This window comes from Nicotiana tomentosiformis, chromosome 6 (genome assembly GCF_000390325.3).
Source record: "Nicotiana tomentosiformis chromosome 6, ASM39032v3, whole genome shotgun sequence".
In the NCBI taxonomy this organism is placed as follows: Eukaryota; Viridiplantae; Streptophyta; class Magnoliopsida; order Solanales; family Solanaceae; genus Nicotiana; species Nicotiana tomentosiformis.
The window spans coordinates 118,849,398-118,871,060 of NC_090817.1; the positions used below are offsets into that span (position 1 = coordinate 118,849,398).

Consider the following 21,663-nt stretch of genomic DNA (forward strand, 5'->3'; position numbering starts at 1 on the left):
TGTAGATGGTTTCTCTTATATTGCTGCACCTATGACCAAACTGACCCAGAAGGGTGCTTCGTTCAGATGGAACGAGGAATGTGAGGAGAGCTTTCAAAAGCTCAAGACAACTTTGAATACAGCCCCAATATAGGTGTTGCCTACAGGTTCAGGGTCTTATACTGTGTATTGTTATGCGTTGCGTATTGGTTTCGGTGCAGTGTTGATGCAAGACGGTAGGGTGATTGCCTATACGTCCATACAGTTAAAGGTACATGAGAAGAATTATCCGTTCCACGATATTGAATTAGCAGGTATTGTTCATGCCAAAAAGATTTGGCGGCATTATTTATACGGTGTCCATTGTGAGGTCTACACCGATCACCGAAGTCTACAACATCTGTTTAAACAGAAGAATCTTAGCTTGCAGCAACGGAGGTGGTTGGAGTGGTCGATGCCTTGAGTCGTAAGGCGGAGAGTTTGGGTAGCTTAGCATACTTATCGGTAGCAGAGAGGCCTTTAGCCTTGGATGTTCAAACCTTGGCCAACCATTTTGTTAGATTGGATGTTTCCGAGACGAGCCGAGTTTTGGCTTGTGTGGTTTCTCAGTCTTCTCTTTATGATTGTATCAGAGAGCGTCAATATGATGACCCCCATCTGCTTGTCCTTAAGGACACGGTTCAGCATGGTGATGCCAAGGAAGTCACTATTGGAGATGACTGTGTGTTACAGATGTAGGGCAGGCTATGTGTGCCTAATATAGATGGTTTACGTGAGTTGATTCTCCGGGAGGCTCACAGTTCGCGGTATTCCATTCACCCAGGTGCCGCGAAGATGTATTAGGATTTGAGGCAGCACTATTGGTGGAGGCGGATGAAGAAGGACATAGTGAAGTATGTCGCTCAGTGCCTAAATTGTCAGCATGTGAAGTATGAGCATCAGCGACCGGGTGGATTGCTAAAAGTTAGAGATTCTAGAGTGGAAATGGGAGCAGATCACTATGGATTTCGTTGTTGGGCTCCCACGGACTCAGAGGAAGTTCGATGCAGTTTGGGTGATTATGGATAGAGTGACTAAGCCCGCTCATTTCATTCCAGTTGGTACTACTTATTCTTTGGAGCGGTTGGATGAGATTTATATCCGCGAGATTGTTCGCCTACATGGTGTACCAGTGTCCATCATTTCGGATCAGGGCACGCAGTTTACATCATAATTTTGGAGAGCAGTGCAGCGAGAATTAAGTACCCAGGTTCATTTGAGTACAGCATTTCACCCTCAGATGGACGGACAGTCCGAGCGCACTATTCAGATATTTGAGTATATGTTACGCGCTTGTGTCATTGATTTTGGGGGTTCTTGGGATCAGTTTCTGCCACTTGCATAATTTTCTTACAATAACACCTACCAATCGAGAATTCAGATGGCTACGTATGGGGCTTTATATGGGAGATGTTGTCGGTCTCCAGTGGGTTGGTTCGAGCCCGACGAGGCTAGGCTATTGGGTACAAACCTGGTTCAAGATACTTTGGAAAAGGTCAAATTGATTCAGGATCGACTTCGTACAGCCCAGTCCGGGCAGAAGAGTTATGCGGATCGGAAGATTCGCGACATTGCATTCATGGTTGGGGATCGGGTCTTGCTTCGGGTTTCTCTCATGAATGGTGTTATGAGGTTCGGAAAGTAGGGCAAGTTGAGCCCTAGGTATATCGGACCTTTTGAGATTCTTGAGAGGGTTGGAGAGGTAGCTTACAGGCTTGCACTGGCACCTAGTCTCTGTGCAGTTCATCCAAAGTTCCATGTTTCCATGCTACAGAAGTATCACGGCAATCCGTCTCATATATTAGATTTCAGCTCAGTCCAGTTGGACAATGATCTATCTTATGTTGAGGAGCCAGTGGCCATTTTGAACAGGCAGGTTCGAAAGTTGAGGTCAAAGAACATTGCTTCAGTGAAAGTTCAGTGGAGGGGTCATCCGGTCGAGGAGGCGACTTAGGAGACTGAGCATGATATGCGCAACGGTTATCCTCATCTTTGCACTACTTCAGGTATGTCTCTATACTCGTTCGAGGACTAACGTATATTTTAAGAGAGGGAGGATGTAACGACCCTGCCGGTCATTTTGAGAGAATAAGCCGTGAGCCCCTATTTATTGCTCCCCCTACTTCAGTTAGTGGATATGTAACATGTCGGAAAGATTTGTTTTTGGTTTCGGAGTGAAATGGGACACATAGTCCCTAAAATGGAGATTTAACTCATAGAAATTAATCATAGTTCGAACTGTGTGAAGATGGCTCCGAAATAGAATTTTGACGGTTCCTATAGCTCATTAGGGTTATTTTGGTCTTAGTAACGTGTTCAGATGTTGAATTGGAGGTCTGCAGGTCATTTTAGCGTCAATTGGTAAAAGTTAGAAAATGGGATGATTTTTGAGAAGTTTGACCGAGAGTGGACTTTTTGATATTGGAGTCTGATTCTGATTCCGAAAGTTATAATAGGTCTGTAATGTCAATTATGACTTGTGTGCAAAATTTGAGGTCAATCGGACTTCATTTGATAGGTTTCTGCGTCGGATGTAGAAGTTTAAAACTTTGAAGTTCATTAGACTTGAATTGGTGTGTAATTCGTGTTTTTAGCGTTGTTTGATGTGATTCAAAGGCTCGACTGAGTTTGTGTGATGTTTTAGGACTGGTTAGTATATTTGGTTGAAGTCCCGGGGGCCTCGGGTTGATTTCGGATGGTTAACAGATCATTTGGAGTTGTATTGGGTTGGCTGAAGTTTGTTGCACCTGGTGTAATCGCACTTGTGCACTTTGGGCCACAGGTGCGACCCCACAGAAGCGGCCATAGAGCCGCAGAAGCAATTATGGTCCTGTCCAGCTGGGACCGCAGATGCGGTCAGGGTCTTGCAGAAGCAAACTCACAGGAGCGGAGGATGGAGCGCAGAAGCGGGCGCGCACCCTTGTTCGCAGAAGCAAACTTTAAGGGCTTAAGTGAAGTCTGCACCTGCGATGGTTTTTCCGCAAGTGCGGAACCGCAGATGCAGTGAATCCCTCGCAAAAGCGAGAAAGTTGGGCAGAACACTTAAATGCAAGGGCTCGCGATTTTTGCTCATTTTAGGCATTTTGAGCTCGATTTTGGCTATTCTTGTGAGCATTTTTTGAGGGATTTATTGAGGTAAGTCCCTTGTGTTTATTTTTGATCAATAATCTTGTTTCCCCATTGGTTTCCCACCTAGTTAGTGTGTATTTAAGATGGAAATTGGGAGTTTGAGGTTAGGGATTTGGAGAACGGATTTGAGGAATTGAGTGGCGATTTGGTGTCGGATTTTGATAATTTTGGTATGGGTGAACTCATGGTCGAGTGAGTGTTCGTATTTTGTGACTTTTACCCAATTTCGAGACGTGGGCCCGGGTCGACTTTTTGGGCCGAATTTTCGATTCTTTGCTAAAGTCGTAATTTCATTATATAAATTAGTTTCTTGTAGTATTATTCATATTATGTAATTGCTTTTGCCTAGATTTGGGTCATTCGGAGTCGGAAAGTCGAGGGAAAGGTATTCTTACCGATTAATTGAGCGACATTTGAGGTAAGTGACTCGTCTAACTTTGTGTAGGGGAAATCCCCTTAGGATTTGGTACCGTTGTAACAATTTGTGATATGCAAGCGCCGTGTACGCGAGATGACGAGTGCGTACACGGGCTGATTATGGAAAAATTTAGTTCTTGCTGATTTGTCTTTTTTAAAAATACAGTAACTGAGTTTCCTTAGCATATGTAGTGATCATGTCTATCCTAATATCACATGTCTACGTGCCTTAACTCTTACGTGTAATATGTGCAACATGCTTAACTGAATTACCTGCTTTCTTGGATTTGATTAAATCTTTAACTGTGAGATTCTTGCTGTAAATTCATTGTTTCCTTCTGATATTTGTTTCATATTTACTTTTGAGACTACGAGGCGGTTCCTCGGGATATCCCCATGTACTGCATATTTACTTTTGGAACTACGAGGCAGTTTCACGGGAGATACCCTGTACTGCATATTTACTTTTGGGACTACGAGGCGGTTCATCAGAGATCCCCCTATACTGTATATTTACTTTTGGGACTACGAGGCGGTTCCTCGAGAGATCCCTTGTACTGCATATTTACTTTTGGGACTACGAGGCAGTTCCTTGGGAGATCCCCCTGTACTGCATATTTACTTTTGGGACTACGAGGCGGTTTCAAGGGAGCGCCCCTACTGTTTACCTCTATTTGTTGTGTTGTTCACTTCTCAGTCATTTCGTTATATTATTATATCCTTTGTCTTACTTTTCTATTATTTCCGGTAGGGCCTGACCTGACCTCGTCACTACTCTATCGAGGTTAGGCTTGGCACTTACTGGGTACTGCTGTGGTGTACTCATACTACGCTTCTGCATATCTTTTTGTGCAGATCCATGTACTTCTTACCAGCCCAGATATCAGTGAGCTACCTGTGTGCTGAGACATCAAGGTACATCTGCCAACGTCCGCAGACCTCGGAGTCCCTCCTTTATTCTTATCATTTTGTTTTCCTTATTTTAGTAGACTCTGATGTATAGAGACATTAGTATTCCTCTTAGAAGCTTGTGACTTGTTTCCACCGGGTTTTGGGAGATTGTAGTTCCTTGACTTGCAGTTTTCATTTATTACAACTATTGAGGTTTAAGTTTCAAACTCTTATTATTTTATTCCGCAATTTGTTAGGCTTACCTACTTTTAGAGACTAGGTGCCATCACGACATCCTACGGAGGGTGAATCAGGGTCATGACATTAGACTTCCAAGATATTAGTGAATCACCAAACTTGACAAGAAAACTTGTTATAGATTTGTGAGAATGTGGACAAGCTGCCCAGTCAACATAATAGTAGGTTGTGATCCTCTTGTAAGCTTTACTTGACAGAAGTACTCCTTGTCCAGGCTGGTCTACTCTTAGGGCAACTTCAAGATGTCATTTCTTTGGTTGATGCGGGAATTGACTTAAGGTTTGCACACTGAATGCAATGTCTGGTCTTGTTATGGTTAAGTAGAGTAGCTTGCTTATAAGCCTATGATAAGAGCTTGCATCAGACAATAACTCATCCTCCCCCAAGCTTGGACTTGTTAGGTGATCATCAAACTCTTTTGTAGTGAGCATTGCATTTGTTTCAAGTGGTGTAGTTGCTGGCTTTGCTGCTCCCAGTCCTAGCTCAAAGATAAGTTCTAGAGTGTATTTTCTCTGGTGCATTAAGATTCCCTGCTTGGACCTAGCAAATTCAGTCCGTAAGAAGTATCTTAACTCTCCTAGGTCCTTCATTTTGAAGGCCGACTACAAAGAATATTTGGCTTCTCTAATCAATGCTAGATTGCTGCCAGTAATTAGCATATCATCAATATAAACTAAGATGAGTACAAGGTCACCTCCTGATCCTTTTATGAACAACGAATGGTCATGTTGACTCTGTGTGAAACCAAACTGTAACACAGCCTCTGAAAGCTTTGCATTTCATTGTCTAGGGGCTTGCTTGAGACCATATAGGGATTTGATGAGTCTGCATACCTGCTGCTCCCCCTAACTCATAAATCCCTGAGGCAGGTCCATGTAGATCTCATCATGAAGATCACCTTGGAGAAAAGCATTTGGCACATCCATTTGATGAATGTGCTAGTGTTGCACAACTACAATGGAAAGAATTGTTCTGACTGTAACCATCTTGACAACATGAGAGAAAATCTCATGATAGTCAATGCCTTCTCTTTGGCTATAGCCTTTGGCAACTAGCCTGGCTTTGAACCTGTCAATTTCACTGGATGCCTTGTACTTTATCTAGTACACCCATTTGCATCCAATGGGTATCTTGCCAGTAGGTATGGTCACAACATCCCATGTATGATTATCCTCTAAAGCAGCAATCTCAGACTTCATAGCAACCACCCATCTGGGGTCCTTGACTACTTCAGCATAAGAGACAGGCTCAACCTCAGAAGAGGAAGAGGCAATGAAAGCCTGATAATGAGGAGATGGGCGATCATAGGACATATAAGTTGTCAGGCCATAGGGAGTGCGTTGATTAGCAAGAAGAGAAACAAAGCCCTTCATCCATAATAGTGGATGCTTGTCTTTGGCTGATATCCTAAGGGCAGGAGAACCAACTGGATAAACCTCAGCACCTGCTGATGCAACAGTTGGTAATGAACTTGCATTTGAATCAGTGTTGCTAGGAGAAAAGGAGGCTGCATGTGGTAAGACTAAAGAGTCATGTGCAGCAGAGTTCTGGTTAGATCCTGCTGAAGCATCTTGAGCATACCATTGCTCAGTAATATGTGGTAAAACAGAAGAAGATGTATTAAGGAACACATACTATTTATGAGAGGAGAACTGCTGGAATGGAAAAACATCATCCCTTAATGTTACATCTATGTTAACAAAAAATGAGTTAGTTGACAAGTTAAGAAGAATGTATCCCTTCTAAGAAGAAGAGTAGCCTATGTGGACATCAATAATAGCTTTTGGTTGGAGCTTATCAGTCTCATTGACAATCTTGGCATAACACAGACAACTTAGGACCCTGAGATGCCCAAGCAAAGGCTTCTTCCTGTATAATAACTCATAAGGAGACCTGTGACCTAGTTGTGAGGAAGGCATCCTGTTGATGAGATAAACAGCTGCCAACACACAGTGCCCCCAAAACTTTAAAGAAATGCAACCTTGAAACCTTAGAGCTTTGCACACTTCTAGAATATGCCTATGTTTTATCTAAGCAACTCTATTTTGCTGAGGAGTATAAACACATGTTCTTTGATGGAAAATGCCAAGGTTTTTGAACAAAGCATCACATACAGAATTAACAAATTCAGATCCATTATCAGTCCTAACACACTTAAATTGTTTGTCAAATTGAGTTTTCACATACATCAAGAAATCATGTAGGACAACACACACATCTGACTTGAGTTTTAAAAGAAAAATCCAAGTCATTCTAGAATAGTCATCCACTACAGTTAAGAAGTATCTATTACGATTAATAGTTGCAGTGTTATAGGGTCCCCATATATCTAAATGTAGCAAGTCAAATGAAACTGCACTTTTATTTGTACTACTAGGAAAAGGTAGTCTAGTCAGTCGAGCACATGGACAAATAGAACAGTCTTTTACAACAGAAATACAACTCTCCTGCTTTATTGAAAATAGTTTGTTTAGAACTGAGGAAGACACATGACCAAGTCTTTTGTGCCATAGCTTCAGATCCACATTTGTAGGTGTTCTCTTAGTGAACATATCCTCATTTTGTGTGGCTGCTAGTGATGTTTCTGCAGTATGCTTATTGACAGTAAATAAGCTCCAAGAGGGTAATATGTAGAGACATTTATCTTCTCTACCAATCGCCTTCACCCTCCCATTGAAGAGATCCTGAAATATGCAAAAATCAGGATAAAAGGCAACCAAACACTGCAGCTCTTTGGTTACCTTTGATACAGACATCAAGTTAAACTTGAATTGTGGTATATGAAGCACATTTTTTTAATAACACTCTTGTCTGAAATAGCACTAGTACCAACATGCTTAATATATGAAACATCACCATTAGGTAAGAATACCTTCTTAGAGTAAGAAGGATCAACTATATTAAATGAGGTTAACATGCTAAGGTCAGAGACCATATGATCAGTTGCACCCGTGTCAATAATCCACTCTTGCACATTATCAGTAGCTAAGAATGCAGTACTTATACCTGCAACATTGGCAGTAGATGAGGAGCAGGATGCCTTGTTGAGAAACTGAAGTATTTGATCATACTAATCCCTAGTAAGAGTTAATGGAGCCTGTAGAAGTTCCTGATTCATTGATGCAGATGAAGTTGCAGCATTACCTTCAGTATTGCCCTCTGTAGTGTGCATGTGAGATGCTCCTAGAATGCATCATATAGTTACACACATTTGAGGTGTGGAATTCTTTAAAACATTGTTAGTCTCAGAAAGCATATTGTAAGCATTACTGGCAGTGGTGGGTGCTCCCCATTTCTTCTTGTACTTATAGTCAGATGGATAGCCAATGATCTTATAGCAGTTCTCTTTGCTATGCCCCTTAAGCTTACAAAACTCACACTATATGTTATAATTTTTCATGAATTTCTGACTTCCAACTGGTTTAGAACTATAAAGTGTTATAGATTCAAAGTGACCAGCATGTACATTAGGTAAAGGACTTAGAATACCATATGTGGCTGCTACAACTCTCTAACTTTCATCACTAACTAGCATAGCATAAGCTTGATTTACAAAAGGGTACTGGCTTTATCATAAGTATTTGGTTGCGTGCTTGTGAATAGGAATCATTCAAGCCCATGAGAAATTGATAAAGTTTCTGTTTGTGCAAATGCACAATGAAATTCCTAGACTTAACACAGTCACAACCAGGACTAGTTTCACGATCAAAAATCCCAACATGTCGTGATGACGCCTATCTTGATACTAGGCAAGCCGATAATCTTGATAAACCACAATTTCTCTTAAGTTTGAAAATACAATAATTAAATACAATACAAAATCCCACAAATACTGATACGAACGCTCCCCAAGACCTGGTGTCACTGAGTAACAATAATAACTAAGGAACTGAAGATAATGACGAGCTACACAGTTATAGTTCACTTACAATAATTCCAGCAAAGAATGGGCATGCTTTCAAATCCGGCAGTTTAAGTCAAATCAATTTTGTACAGTTCAAGTTCATGTAATCCGGATATAAAATCTTTCAGAGATTTCACAACAATGACAGATAGCAACCAATGCAACAACAAATGCAAAGAAAGTATAGCCTCTCAATAATGAACAATAAAGACTGAGATAAAATAATCAAGTAAACTGTGACTGAGTACAAACAACAATTAAGCAAATATTTCAACATGTACACGACCTATGTGGGTCCCAACAGTACCAACATATAGCCTAAACATGGTTTCTAGTCAAATTTCCACAACACATAGAGAGCACATAGCTAACAACAAGTTATTCAACTTTACAGTCTCACGGGGAGGATCAAGTCACAATCCCCTCGGTGCACGCCCACACACCCGTCACCTAGCATGTGCGTCACCTCCAAAGTAATCACATGATACCAAATTCCGGAGTTTCATACCCTCAGGACCAGATTTAAAACTGTTACTTATCTCAAAGCGTGAAATTCTTTACTTTGCTATGCCTTTGCCTCGCAATTCGGCCTTCGAATGCCTCAAATCTAGTCACAAATAAATTGTTTTAGTCAATAAAATTTATTAGAATCAATTCCATACGAAAAATGCTAATTTTTCGTAAAAATCCGAAATTTAGCTCAAAAATCGCCTGTGGGGCCCATGTCTCGGAACCCGACAAAAGTTACAAATCCGAAAGCCCATTCAACCACGAGTCTACACATACCAATTTTACCATAATCCGACCTTAACTCGACCCTCAAATCTATAAATCTTATTTCCAAATTTCTAAGTTCCAATCTCCAATTTACACCTCAAAATCATGTAATCTAGTCAGATTATTCGATGATAATTCAATATTATGGAGTAAAAATGGTCACAAGGGACTTACCTCAAGTTTTCCGTGAAAATCTATTAAAATCGCCTCTCCTCAAGCTCCAATTTGTCAAAAAGGCGAATGGGACGAAGTCCCAACTTTATAATTCTGCCCACACCGCCTCGGTCCTGCCTCGATCTTGGCCTTAGACCGTGGTCATCGATCCTGGGCCTCGATCCAGGGCCTCGATTCTAACCCTCGATCCTGGCCCTCGATCCTGGGTCTGGATCTTGGGCCTCGATTCAGAGTCTCAATTCCGGTCCTCGGCCCTGCCTTCAATCGTGGCCCTCGACCCTGGCTCGATCGTGGCTTGACTCTGGGCTCGATTTTTAGGGTCGATTCTGGGCTCAAATCTGGCAGAAGAAATTTCCAGCAGAAGGAAATTGCAGCAGCTGTTGTAGTTTAATTTTTGATTTGTTAACCATCTGAAACTCACTCGAGGCCCTCAGGACCTCAACCAAATATACCAACAAATCCTAAAACATCATACGAACTAAGTCGAATCCTCAAATCACCTCAAATAACGCTAAAACCATGAATTACACCCCAATTCAAGCCTAATGAACTTTGAAATTTTTAATTTCTACAAACGACTCCGAAACCTATCAAATCACATCCGATTGACTTCAAATTTTGCACACAAGTCATAAATGACATAACATAGGTATTCCAATTTTCAGAATCGAATCCCTACCCCGATATCAAAAAGTCAACCCCCTGGTCAAACTTCCCAAAAATTCAACTTTCGGCATTTCAAGCAAGCATTTCAAGCAAAACTTCACTACGGAGTACGGACCTCTAAATAATTTTTCGGACACACTCCTAAGTCCAAAATTACCATACGAAGATATTGGAATGATCAGAATTCAAATCCGAGGTCGTTTACACATAAGTCCACATCCGGTCAACTTTTCTAACTTAAAATTTTCAATTATGAGACTAAATGTATCATTTCACTCTGAATTCCTTCCGGACCCGAACCAACTACCCCGGCAAGTCATAAAATAACTGTAAAGCATAAATTGAGCAGTAAATTGGGGAACATGGTTATAATACTCAAAACGACCTACCGGGTCGTTACATTCTTCCCTTCTTAAACAAATGTTCGTCCTTGAACGGGTTTAGAATAATACCCGGAGTCTCAAATAAGTGTGGATATTTGCTCCGCATCTCCTGCTAAATCTCCCAAGTAGCTTCTCCGGCTGGCTCGCCTCTCTACTGCACCTTCACTGATGTTATGCTCTTTGACCTCAGTTTTCTAACATGTCGGTCTAAAATAGCCACCGACTCTACATCATAAGTCAAATTACCGTCCAGTTGCACTGTACTGAAATCCAGAATATGATACGGATCCCCGACATATTTTCGAAGCATGGATACATGGAACACTGGATGAGCACCTGAGAGACTAGGTGGCAAAGCAAGTTCATAAGCCACATCTCCAATCTTCTTAAGTATTTCAAAAGGACCAATATACTGAGGGCTCAACTTGCCTTTCTTTCCGAACCTCAACACACCCTTCATGGGTACAATTTTGAGCAGGACCTTCTCCCCAACCATGTGAACAACATCACGAACCTTCCTGTCGGCATAACTCTTCTGTCTAGACTGTGTCGTGCGTCAGTGTTCATGAATCACTTTGACCTTCTCTAAAGCATCCTGAACTAAGTCAGTACCCAATAGCCTAACCTCACCAGGCTCAAACCAACCCACCGGGGACCGGCACCATTTTCCATACAAAGCCTCATACGGAGCCATCTGAATACTCGACTGGTAGCGGTTATTGTAGGCAAACTCCGCGAGTGGCAGAAATTTATCCCAAGAAACCCCAAAATCAATGACACAAGCGCGTAACATATCCTCCAATATCTGAATAGTTTGCTCGGACCGTCCGTCCGTCTGAGGGTGAAATGTTGTACTCAACTAAACCTGTGTGCCCAATTCTCGCTGCACTGCTCTCCAAAAATGGACATTGGTACACCGTGTAGGCGAATAACCTCACGAATGTAAATCCCAGCTAACCACTCCGAAGAATAATTGGTACAACCTGGAATAAAATATGCATATTTGGTCAACCGATCTACTATCACCCAAACATCATCAAACTTTCTCAAAGTCTGTGGGAGCCCAACTACGAAATCCATGGTAATACGCTCCCATTTCCATTCCGGAATCTCAAGTCTCTGAAGCAATCCACCCGGCCTCTGATGTTCATACTTTACCTGTTGACAATTTAAACACCGAGCTACAAATACAACTATATCTTTCTTTATTCGCCTCCACCAATAGTGTTGCCTCAAATCCTGATACATCTTCGCGGCACCTGGATGAATGGAGTACCGCGAACTGTGAGATTCCTGGAGAATCAACTCACGCAAACCATATACATTAGGCACATATAGCCTACATGCATCCGTAATACACCATCATCTCTAATAGTGACTTCCTTGGCATCACCATGATGAATTGTGTCCTTAAGAATAAGCAGATGTGGATCATCACATTGGCGCTCTCTGATGCGGTCATATAAAGAAGACCGAGAAACCACACAAGCCAAAATTCGATTCGGCTCGGAAAAATCCAATCTAACAAACTGGTTGGCCAAGGCCTGAACATCCAATGCTAAAGGCCTCTCTGCTACCGGTAAGTATGCTAAGCTGCCCAAACTCTCTGCCTTACGACTCAAGGCATCGGTCACCACATTGGCCTTTCCATAATGATAGAGAATGGTAATGTCATAATCCTTAAGCAACTCTAACCACCTCCGCTGCTGCAAAATAAGATCCTTTTGTTTAAATAAATGTTGTAAACTCCGATGATCGGTATATACCTCATACTGGACACCGTACAAGTAATGCCGCCAAATTTTTTTAAGGCATGAACAATAGTTGCTAACTCAAGATCGCGGACTGGATAATTCTTCTCATGTACCTTTAACTGTCTGGACGCATAGGCAATCACCCTACCATTTTGCATCAGCACTGCGCCGAGACCAATACGCGACGCATCACAATATACAGTATAAGACTCTGAACCTGCAGGCAACACCAATACTGGAGTTGTAGTCAAAGTTGTTTTGAGCTTCTGAAAGCTCTCTTCACACTCATCCGACTACCTGAAAGGAGCACCTTTCTGGGTCAATTTAGTCATAGGCGATGCAATAGATGAGAAACCCTCCACGAAGCGACGATAATAACCGGCCAAGCTGAGAAAACTCTGAATCTCAGTAATTGAAGATGGTCTGGGCCAATTCTGAACTGCCTCTATTTTCTTCGGATCTACCTTAATTCCTTCACTGGACACTATATGTCCCAAGAATGCCACCAAACTAAGCCATAACTCACACTTAGAGAATTTGACATAAAGTTTCTCCTCTCTCAGCCTCTGTAATACAATACCCAAGTGTTGTGCATGCTCCTCCTGGCTACGTGAGTATACCAGAATATCATCAATAAATACCACTACAAATAAATCAAGATATGGCTGGAATACAATATTCATCAAATGCATAAATGTTGTTGGGTCATTGGTTAGCCCAAAAGACATCACAAGAAATTCATAGTGGCCATAACGAGTTCTGAATGTCGTCTTTAGAATATCTGAATCCCTAATTTTTAACTGGTGATACCCTGATCTCAAATCAATTTTGGAGAACACCCTCTCTCCCTGAAGCTAGTCAAATAAGTCATCAATACGTGGCAAAGGATATTTATTCTTGATTGTAACCTTGTTCAACTGCCTATAATCAATGCACATCCGCATAGTACCATATTTCTTCTTCACAAACAGAACCGGTGCACCCCAAGGTGACACACTATGCCTAATAAACCCCTTTTCAAGGAGTTCCTAAAGTTGTTCTTTCAATTCTTTTAACTCAGCTGGTGCCATACGATACGGAGGAATAGAAATGGGTTGAGTGCCCTACACCAAGTCAATACCAAAATCAATATCCATGTCGAGTGGCATACCCGAGAGGTCTGCAGGAAATACATCCAGAAAGTCTCGCACGACCGATACTGAATCAATAATAGGAGTATCTGCATCAACATCTCTCACAAAGGCCAAATATGACAAGCATACCTTTCCAACCATACGTTGGGCCTTCAAATAGGAAATTACCCTGATAGTAACAAGATCTAGATAACCCCTCCATTCAACCTTTGGCAACCCCGGAATCGTCAACATCACAATTTTTGCGTGACAGTCCAGAATAGCATGACATGGAGACAACCAATCCATACCCAGGATTACATCGAAATCAACCATACCGAGTAATAAGAGATCAACCCTAGTCTCCAGTTCCCCAATAGTTACCACACACTACCGATACACAGAATCCATAGTAATAATATCATCCATCGGTGTAGATACACAAACAGGTGGAACTAAGGACTCATAGGGCATATCCAGATAATGCGCCAAACACGATGATACATATGAATAAGTGGAACCAGGGTCAAATAATATAGAAGCCTCCCTGTGGCACACTGAAACAATACTTGTGATCACTGCATCTGAGGCAATAGCATCTAGCCTGGCAGGAAAATCATAGAATCGAGCCTGCCCACCACCTGATCGGCGTCCCCCTCTTGGGCGACCCCTAGCTGCCTGACCCCCACCCCGTGTTGGCTGGGCGGGTGGTGGAACTGCTGGTGCTGGTGTCGTCAATCGAGGATTCTGCTATGGAGCCCCACTCAACATGCTAGGACACTCTTTCTTGAAATGACCAAATTCTCTGCACTCAAAACAACCCCTCCTTTGACGAAACTGCTGCTCCTGATAACCCGAGGAATTACCTGCAGAAGCCTGAGCAGCCAAAGCATGATGTGAATTCTGCACTGGTAGTGCACTGAATGAAGCTGGTCTGAGTGAGCAATGTAAGAACCATGGCTGGCTGATGCACCACGATGAGCTGGATGACCCGTTTGAACATGTCTGTTACCACGGTAAAACTGACCCCCTGAAGGAACACCGCTGGAATCACCTGAACCACGAGGCCTCTTAGCCTCTCTCTCTTTCCACGTTCCTGGCTACGAACCATCTCTATCTGCCAAGCAATGTCCACTACCTCATCGAAAGTAGCACCAGATACCCTCTTCTTAGTCATAAGTAACTGCAGCTAATATGTGAGGTCATCAATGAACCTCCTAATCCTCTCCCTACCAGTGGGAACCAACCAAACTACATGACGAACCAACTCAGAAAATCTCATCTCGTACTGTGTCATGGACATATCACCCTGGCGAAGCTGCTCAAACTGTCTGCGCAGCTCCTCTCTGCGGGACTGAGGCACGAACTTATCCAAAAAGACCATGGAGAACTGCTGCCAAGTAAGGGGTGCTGCGCCAACAGGCCTACGCCTCTCGTAAGTCTCCCACCATCTGAGTGCAGCCCCAGAAAACTAAAAAGTAGTGAATGAGACCCCACTGGTCTCCAGAAATCCCGTTGTCCGAAGCATCCATTGACACCTATCCAGAAAACCTTGAGCATCCTCTGACTCAGTACCGCTAAATGTTGGAGGTCGAAGCCTCTCAAATCTCTCAAGTCTCCTCTACTCATCATCTGCCATAACAGGAACTACCGGGGCCTGAACAGATGCAACCTGCTGGGCTGGTAGTGCCCCCGGTATCTGAAGTCCTTATACTATCTGGTCTGGAGTACGGGAAACATGGGTATGAGTACCTCCCCCGGCCTGAGAAGTGGCAGGTGTGGCCTGAGCCGAAACCACATGAGCCAGACCAGTGCAAGCAGCCAATATCTGGGATAAAGTATCCTGAAGGCCTTGAATCTCAATGGGCACAGCTGGTGCCTGAGCTGACCTTGTCGGCTGGCTATATCTGGAATCTGCTCCTGAGCTGGAGCAACTGGTGGTACTACAGGTGCTGGTCCAACTATGGTACGAGTTACACCTCGACCTCTACCTCGAACCCGGCCTCTACCACGGCCCCGGCCTCTCGCAGCCCTAACTGGTGGCTGACCATCTGATCTGGTAGTACGTGTCCTCACCATCTGTGAGAGAATAGAATAATAGAATTTTAGTTTTCGGAATCAACAAATTCGCACGATAGAATACAAGAAAATGAAACTTTCCTAAGGGTTCTGCAGCCTCAAGAAGATAAGTACAGACGTCTCCGTACCGATCCGCAAGACTCTACTAAACCTGCTCATGACTCGTGAGACCTATGTAACCTAGGCTCTGATACTAACTTGTCACGACCCAAAATCCCAACATGTCGTGATGGCACCTATCTTGATACTAGGTAAGCCGATAATCTCGATAAACCACAATTTCTCTTAAGTTTGAAAATTCAATAATTAAATACAATGCAAAATCCCAAAAATACTGATACGAATACTCTCCAAAACTTGGTGTCACTAAGTACATGAGCATCCAATATGAATACAAGTCTGGAAAAGCACGGTCTATAATAGTCTAAGACCAAAATATAGTAATAAGGAGATAGGGAAGGAAAGACAAGGTCTGCGGAACACGACATCTACCTTAAAATCTCCTGAAAACCAACTGCGCGAAAGGATCAACACCCGCTATGTTCGGGAATACCTGGATCTGCACACGAAATGCAGGGTGTAGTATGAGTACAACCAACTTAGCAGGTAACAATAATAATTAAGGAACTGAAGATAATGACTAACTACACATTTATAGTTCACTTTTAGTAATTCCAGCAAAGAATGGACATGTTTTCAAATCCGGCAGTTTAAGTCAAATCAATTTTATACAGTTCAAGTTCATGTAATCCGGATATAAAATCTTTCAGAGATTTCACAACAATGACAGATAGCAATCAAGTGCAACAACAAATGCAAAGCAAGTACAGCCTCTCAGGCAACAGTCACTCAACTCATCACAACGGCTCAACCACTCGGCTCTCAGCCCTCAGCACTCACACTCAATGGGTACCCGCGCTCACTGGGGGTGTACAGACTCCGGATGGGCTACAGCCCAAGCTTTATAATCTGCATGGACAACTCACGTGCCATAATATAAATATCTGGATCCGTACGGCCAACTCACGTGTTGCACGGCCAACTCGCGTTCTATAGTATAATATAGGATCCGCACGGACAACTCACGTGCTGTAATAATATATCTCACAATCAGGCCCTCGGCCTTGCTCAGTCATAAATCTCTCCAGTCTTTCGGGCTCTTAGAAATCATGAAAATCAGCCCAAAAAATAATGATATGATGCATCAATAATGAACAATAGAGACTGAGATAAAATAATCAAGTAAATTGTGACTAAGTACAAACAATAATTAAGCAAATATTTTAACATGTACATGACCTCTGTGGGTCCCAACAGTACCAACATATAGCCTAAACATGGTTTCTAGTCAAATTTCCACAACACATAGAGAGCACATAGCTAACAATAGGTTATTCAACTTTACAGTCTCACGGGGCGGATCAAGTCATAATCCCCTCGGTGCACGCCCACATACCCGTTACCTAGTATGTGCGTCACCTCCAAAGTAATCACATGATACCAAATTCTGGGGTTTCATACCCTCATGACCAGATTTAAAACTGTTACTTACCTCAGAGCGTGAAATTCTTTACTCTGCTATGCCTTTGCCTCGCAATTCGACCTTCGAATGCCTCGAATCTAGTCACAAATAATTTGTTTTAGTCAATAAAATTTATTGGAATCAATTCCATACGAAAATGCTAATTTTTTGTAAAAATCCGAAATTTAGCTAAAAAAATCACCCGTGGGGCCCATGTCTCGGAACCCGACAAAAGTTACAAAATTCAAAAGCCCATTCAACCACGAGTCTACCCATACCAATTTTACCAAAATCCGACCTCAACTCGACCCTCAAATCTACAAATCTTATTTCCAAATTTCTAAGTTTCAATCTTCGATTTACACCTCAAAATCATGTAATCTAGTCGGATTATACGATGACAATTCAATATTATGGAGTAGAAATGATCATAAGGGACTTACCTCAAGTTTTCCTTGAAAATCTATTAAAAATCGCCTCTCCTCAAACTCCAATTTATCAAAAATGGTGAATGGGACGAAGTCCCAACTTTATAATTCTACCCAGACCGCCTCGGTCCTGCCTCGATATTGGCCTTCGATCGTGGTTATCGATCCTGGGTCTCGATCTTGGGCCTCAATCCAGGGCCTCGATTCTAACCCTCGATCCTGGCCCTCGATCTTGGGTCTCGATCTTGGGCCTCGATCCAGAGCCTCGATTCCGGTCCTCGGCCCTGCCTTCGATCGTGGCCCTCGACCCTGGGCTCGATCGTGGCTTGACTCTGGGTTCGATTTTTAGGCTCGATTCTGGGCTCGAATCTAGCAGAAGAAATTTTCAGCAGAAGGAAACTGCAGCAGTTGTTGTAGTAATTTTTGATCCGTTAAACCATCCGAAATTCACCAAAGGCCCTCAGGACCTCAACCAAATATACCAACAAGTAATAAAACATCATACGAACTTAGTCGAACCCTCAAATCACCTCAAACAACGATAAAATCATGAATTACACCATAATTCAAGCCTAATGAACTTTGAAATTTTTAATTTCTACAAACGACTCCGGAACCTATCAAATCACGTCCGATTGACCTCAAATTTTACACACAAGTCATAAATGACATAACTGAGGTATTCCAATTTTTAAAATCGAATCCCGACCCCGATATCAAAAAGTCAACCCCCAGGTCAAATTTTTCAAAAATGCAACTTTCGGCATTTCAAGCCAAATTTCACTACGGACCTCCAAATAATTTTTCGGACATGCTCCTAAGTCCAAAATTATCATATGAAGCTATTGGAATGATCATAATTTAAATTTGAGGTCATTTACACATAAGTCCATATCCGGTCAATTTTTCTAACTTAAAATTTTCAATTATGAGACTAAGTGTCTCATTTCACTCCGAATTCCTTCCGGACCCGAACCAACTACCCCGGCAAGTTATAAAATAACTGTAAAGCATAAATTGAGTAGTAAATGGGGGAACAGATTTATAATACTCAAAATGACATGTCGGTCGTTACAACTAGGCACTAGTGATTCAGCTTCATCCAAAAGATCTTTAAGCTTGGAATAGTAAACAGAGACACAGGAGGTACCTTGACTGAGACTAGAAATTTCTTTGTGCAAGTTGTAGCATCGAGTGTCATTTACCTTATCAAATCGCTCATGTAGATCCATCAATACTGCATGTGCATTGGTAGCATACGAGATTCCACTAATTAGGTTTGGAGCAACTGCATTCATTAACCATGAAAGCACAATTGCATTGCACATTTTCCACTGGTACCAATATTTTTCACACAATCGTTCCTTTTTTCATTTGCCATCCACAATTCCTAGCTTATTCCGACCGAGCAAAGCAATTCTCATAGATCGATACCACAATGAGAAATTGTCCATACCGCTGAGCTGAAAAGAGATGGAGAAATCTCACTAGTATCTGCAAGAGCGAGATACAGAGGATGAGTAGCAGCGATTGTAACTCCTTCTTCAAATTCATCATCATATGAGATTTGAGAATTATCAGTTGTAGCCTGTAGTAGCTGTATTTCCTAGCTCCAAATCATCTACAACCATTGTTGAGCAGATTAGGGCTTCGATGAAGAAAACTAATTTGAGAAGAAAATTCAGAGAATGCGAAGCAGATGTTAGATTGAATCGATTATGAGCTACAATCCATAGCTCTTTCCTATGATACCATGAAGAATTGAGAGAGAGAGAGAGAGAGAGAGAGAGAGAGAGAGAGAGAGAGAGAGAGAGAGAGAGAGAGAGAGAGAGAAGATGACATGCAGCGATAGAGCGAGAAGAGAAGAAGAAGACTCTGTTGTGGAACTGTTTCACTGAAGCTCAAAAAAGAAAATGAAGTACACGTAACTAATATATACACTATCTATGCTTAGATGTCACCAACTAATTAACCTATCCACTAACTACTTACTTAATATACTAACCAACTTATAAATAATACAAAGTACAACTCTTGCTTTAAGTTTTGTTACTCTCAACAAGAGGGAATTTTCGTATTAGACAGGATTACAAGAATAACACTGACAAAGGCCAAGCTAATTGTTGCTGCAGCAATACCAATTTTATTTAACGATGCAGTACATAGTGTACCAAATGAACTTCTGAGGATTTTTGTATCTTCCATAGCTGTTCTGCAAGAAAAGTTACCACAACAAAGCTAGTCTAGAGGTCGAAGAGTTATCTCGGTGCACAAAGTATTTTGCGTTCACGAAAGATCCGGGGAAGGGCTGCACCCCAATAGGTGTGATGTAGGCAGTCTATTTTTATGTAAGTATCAATAACTGATTCCACAATTGAATCTGTGACCTATAGGTCATACATAGACATTTTGATGGTAGAAGAGTTAGAGTGACAATATTGGAAATTAAAGTATCAGCAAAAATGATACTAGATGAATTCTGCTGATATGGTTATCATGCGCATGACATACTGTGTTTTCAGAGTCTTTTTGTGTCACTCTTGGTCATAACTTGCTACATGTATCACCAATATATAAAATATAAATGTTATCATCCTTCGCAATTCGATATTATGAGTTTAAACCTCCATTCTGTCCCATCCTTACTTGTCCATACTCCAGACTAGGGCTGCTTATCGGGCGGATCGGAAGGATAATTACGTTTAACGGTTCGGCTTATCGGTTATCGGATTATAAATATAGTAATCTGCTAGTCATCCAATAAGACAACGGGCGGATTGGTATCGGATTAACGATTATCGGGCAGTTTATCGACTAAATCAAATAGAATTTTTTTGAACAATCAACAAATCCTTTAACATAAGCATACATTTTAATTCACCCAACACTTTCAATTAAAATGTTACACGGGACTTATCACTTTTAGTTTGACATTAATTCTAAAAAGCTACTACATATTAGCACATTTTGATGTGATTATATTAAATTTTAAATGATGTTTCTTCTTTGTTTATTGTAATTTGGAAAATGGAGATTTTATGGTGTAGATGTGATGATAATAAGATAATTATTTTCGTATTGTAATTTAAACGGCCAAATGCATAGTTTAAATTGTCTCTATTAGTTTTTGAACAATCAATACCACATTGTTTTCTACAAAGGTAATACTATGGCCCAGAGAGGAATTCAATTCATGTCCACTCATAATTCATGAAAAGTCAGAGATGACTGCTATTAGGCATTAGCTACAGACATTAGACAATTCTATCATTCTATGTTACAATTTTGTACGCATTTGTGATTGTTTTGGTTTAAAGAATGTTCAACTTCAGCGGGTAGTATGCTGGGGATAATATCATCCGGTGTCTAAATTCTAAGCATAGTAAGATGACACGTCGACGCTTTCAGACTTTTGAAGAGTCGTCTTCCAATCTAGTACATACAAGAATTACTGATAAGGGTAAAATTATAAATATAAAAACTCTTAACGAGTTAACAGTTTACCCGATAAGAAAATTGAGTAATCCGCCCCCAAACCGTTAAGTTGTTAATTATAAAATCTCAATCCGTTCACCATACATTACCCCGATAATCCGATACCAATAAGCCAATAAGCCATCGGTTCGGTTCGGCTTGATAAAATATTTTTCATTCAAATATACACTTATTTAACTTTCTTCGTCAAATATTATTTTTTCATGCAAAAGAACGTCATGCCAAATGGGGCTTTGAGATTTTTGTGGCTGACTAATAGAGCATCAGTAGGGTTAGTTAATGACAAAATTACATCATATATCACTTGGGCCATACAACCCATTCGAAAATAGCCCACATTTGAAGCCCTAACCTGGTTTGGCCCAGGTTGTATATGTTTTGAAATTTTGTTTTCACCCGGTAGCCCACAAATATTATTAACGGTATTTTAGTTTTCTTTTTAAATTTTTCTCTTCCTCTGTTATTCTCACGCTTTTTTCACAGAAGTACGAAGGATCATCCTCCATTGTTGAGTCTCAAGTGATTTTTCGAGCTTTCACTCTTATTTTCAGGTAATTTTCATTTAATTATATGCTTTTACCACTGTTTTGGGTTTAAATTTTATTTTATTTTTAATTTTTTGGCTTTTCTGATTTTGAATATTTTTGTTTTACAAT

The 21,663-nt window shown here is 41.3% G+C and overlaps 1 protein-coding gene and 1 long non-coding RNA gene across 2 annotated transcripts; both read right to left on the reverse strand.

Annotated features, from left to right (window-relative positions):
- Positions 1–4,958: 4,958 nt before the first annotated feature.
- Positions 4,959–5,303, reverse strand: LOC138894654 (uncharacterized mitochondrial protein AtMg00810-like). Its single transcript, XM_070179370.1, has one exon. It carries the CDS (start codon positions 5,301–5,303, stop codon positions 4,959–4,961), a length of 345 nt encoding a protein of 114 aa, XP_070035471.1.
- Positions 5,304–7,097: 1,794 nt separating this feature from the next.
- Positions 7,098–7,975, reverse strand: LOC138895000 (uncharacterized). Its single transcript, XR_011409186.1, has 2 exons — positions 7,720–7,975; positions 7,098–7,397 (listed from the first exon to the last, which is right to left on the reverse strand). It is a non-coding gene; the product is annotated as an uncharacterized lncRNA (long non-coding RNA).
- Between the last annotated feature and the right edge of the window lie 13,688 nt (positions 7,976–21,663).

Excerpts from the sequence above, each read along its gene's own strand:
- LOC138894654 (XM_070179370.1), bottom strand. The coding sequence starts at position 5,303 with ATGAAGGACCTAGGAGAGTTAAGATACTTCTTACGGACTGAATTTGCT.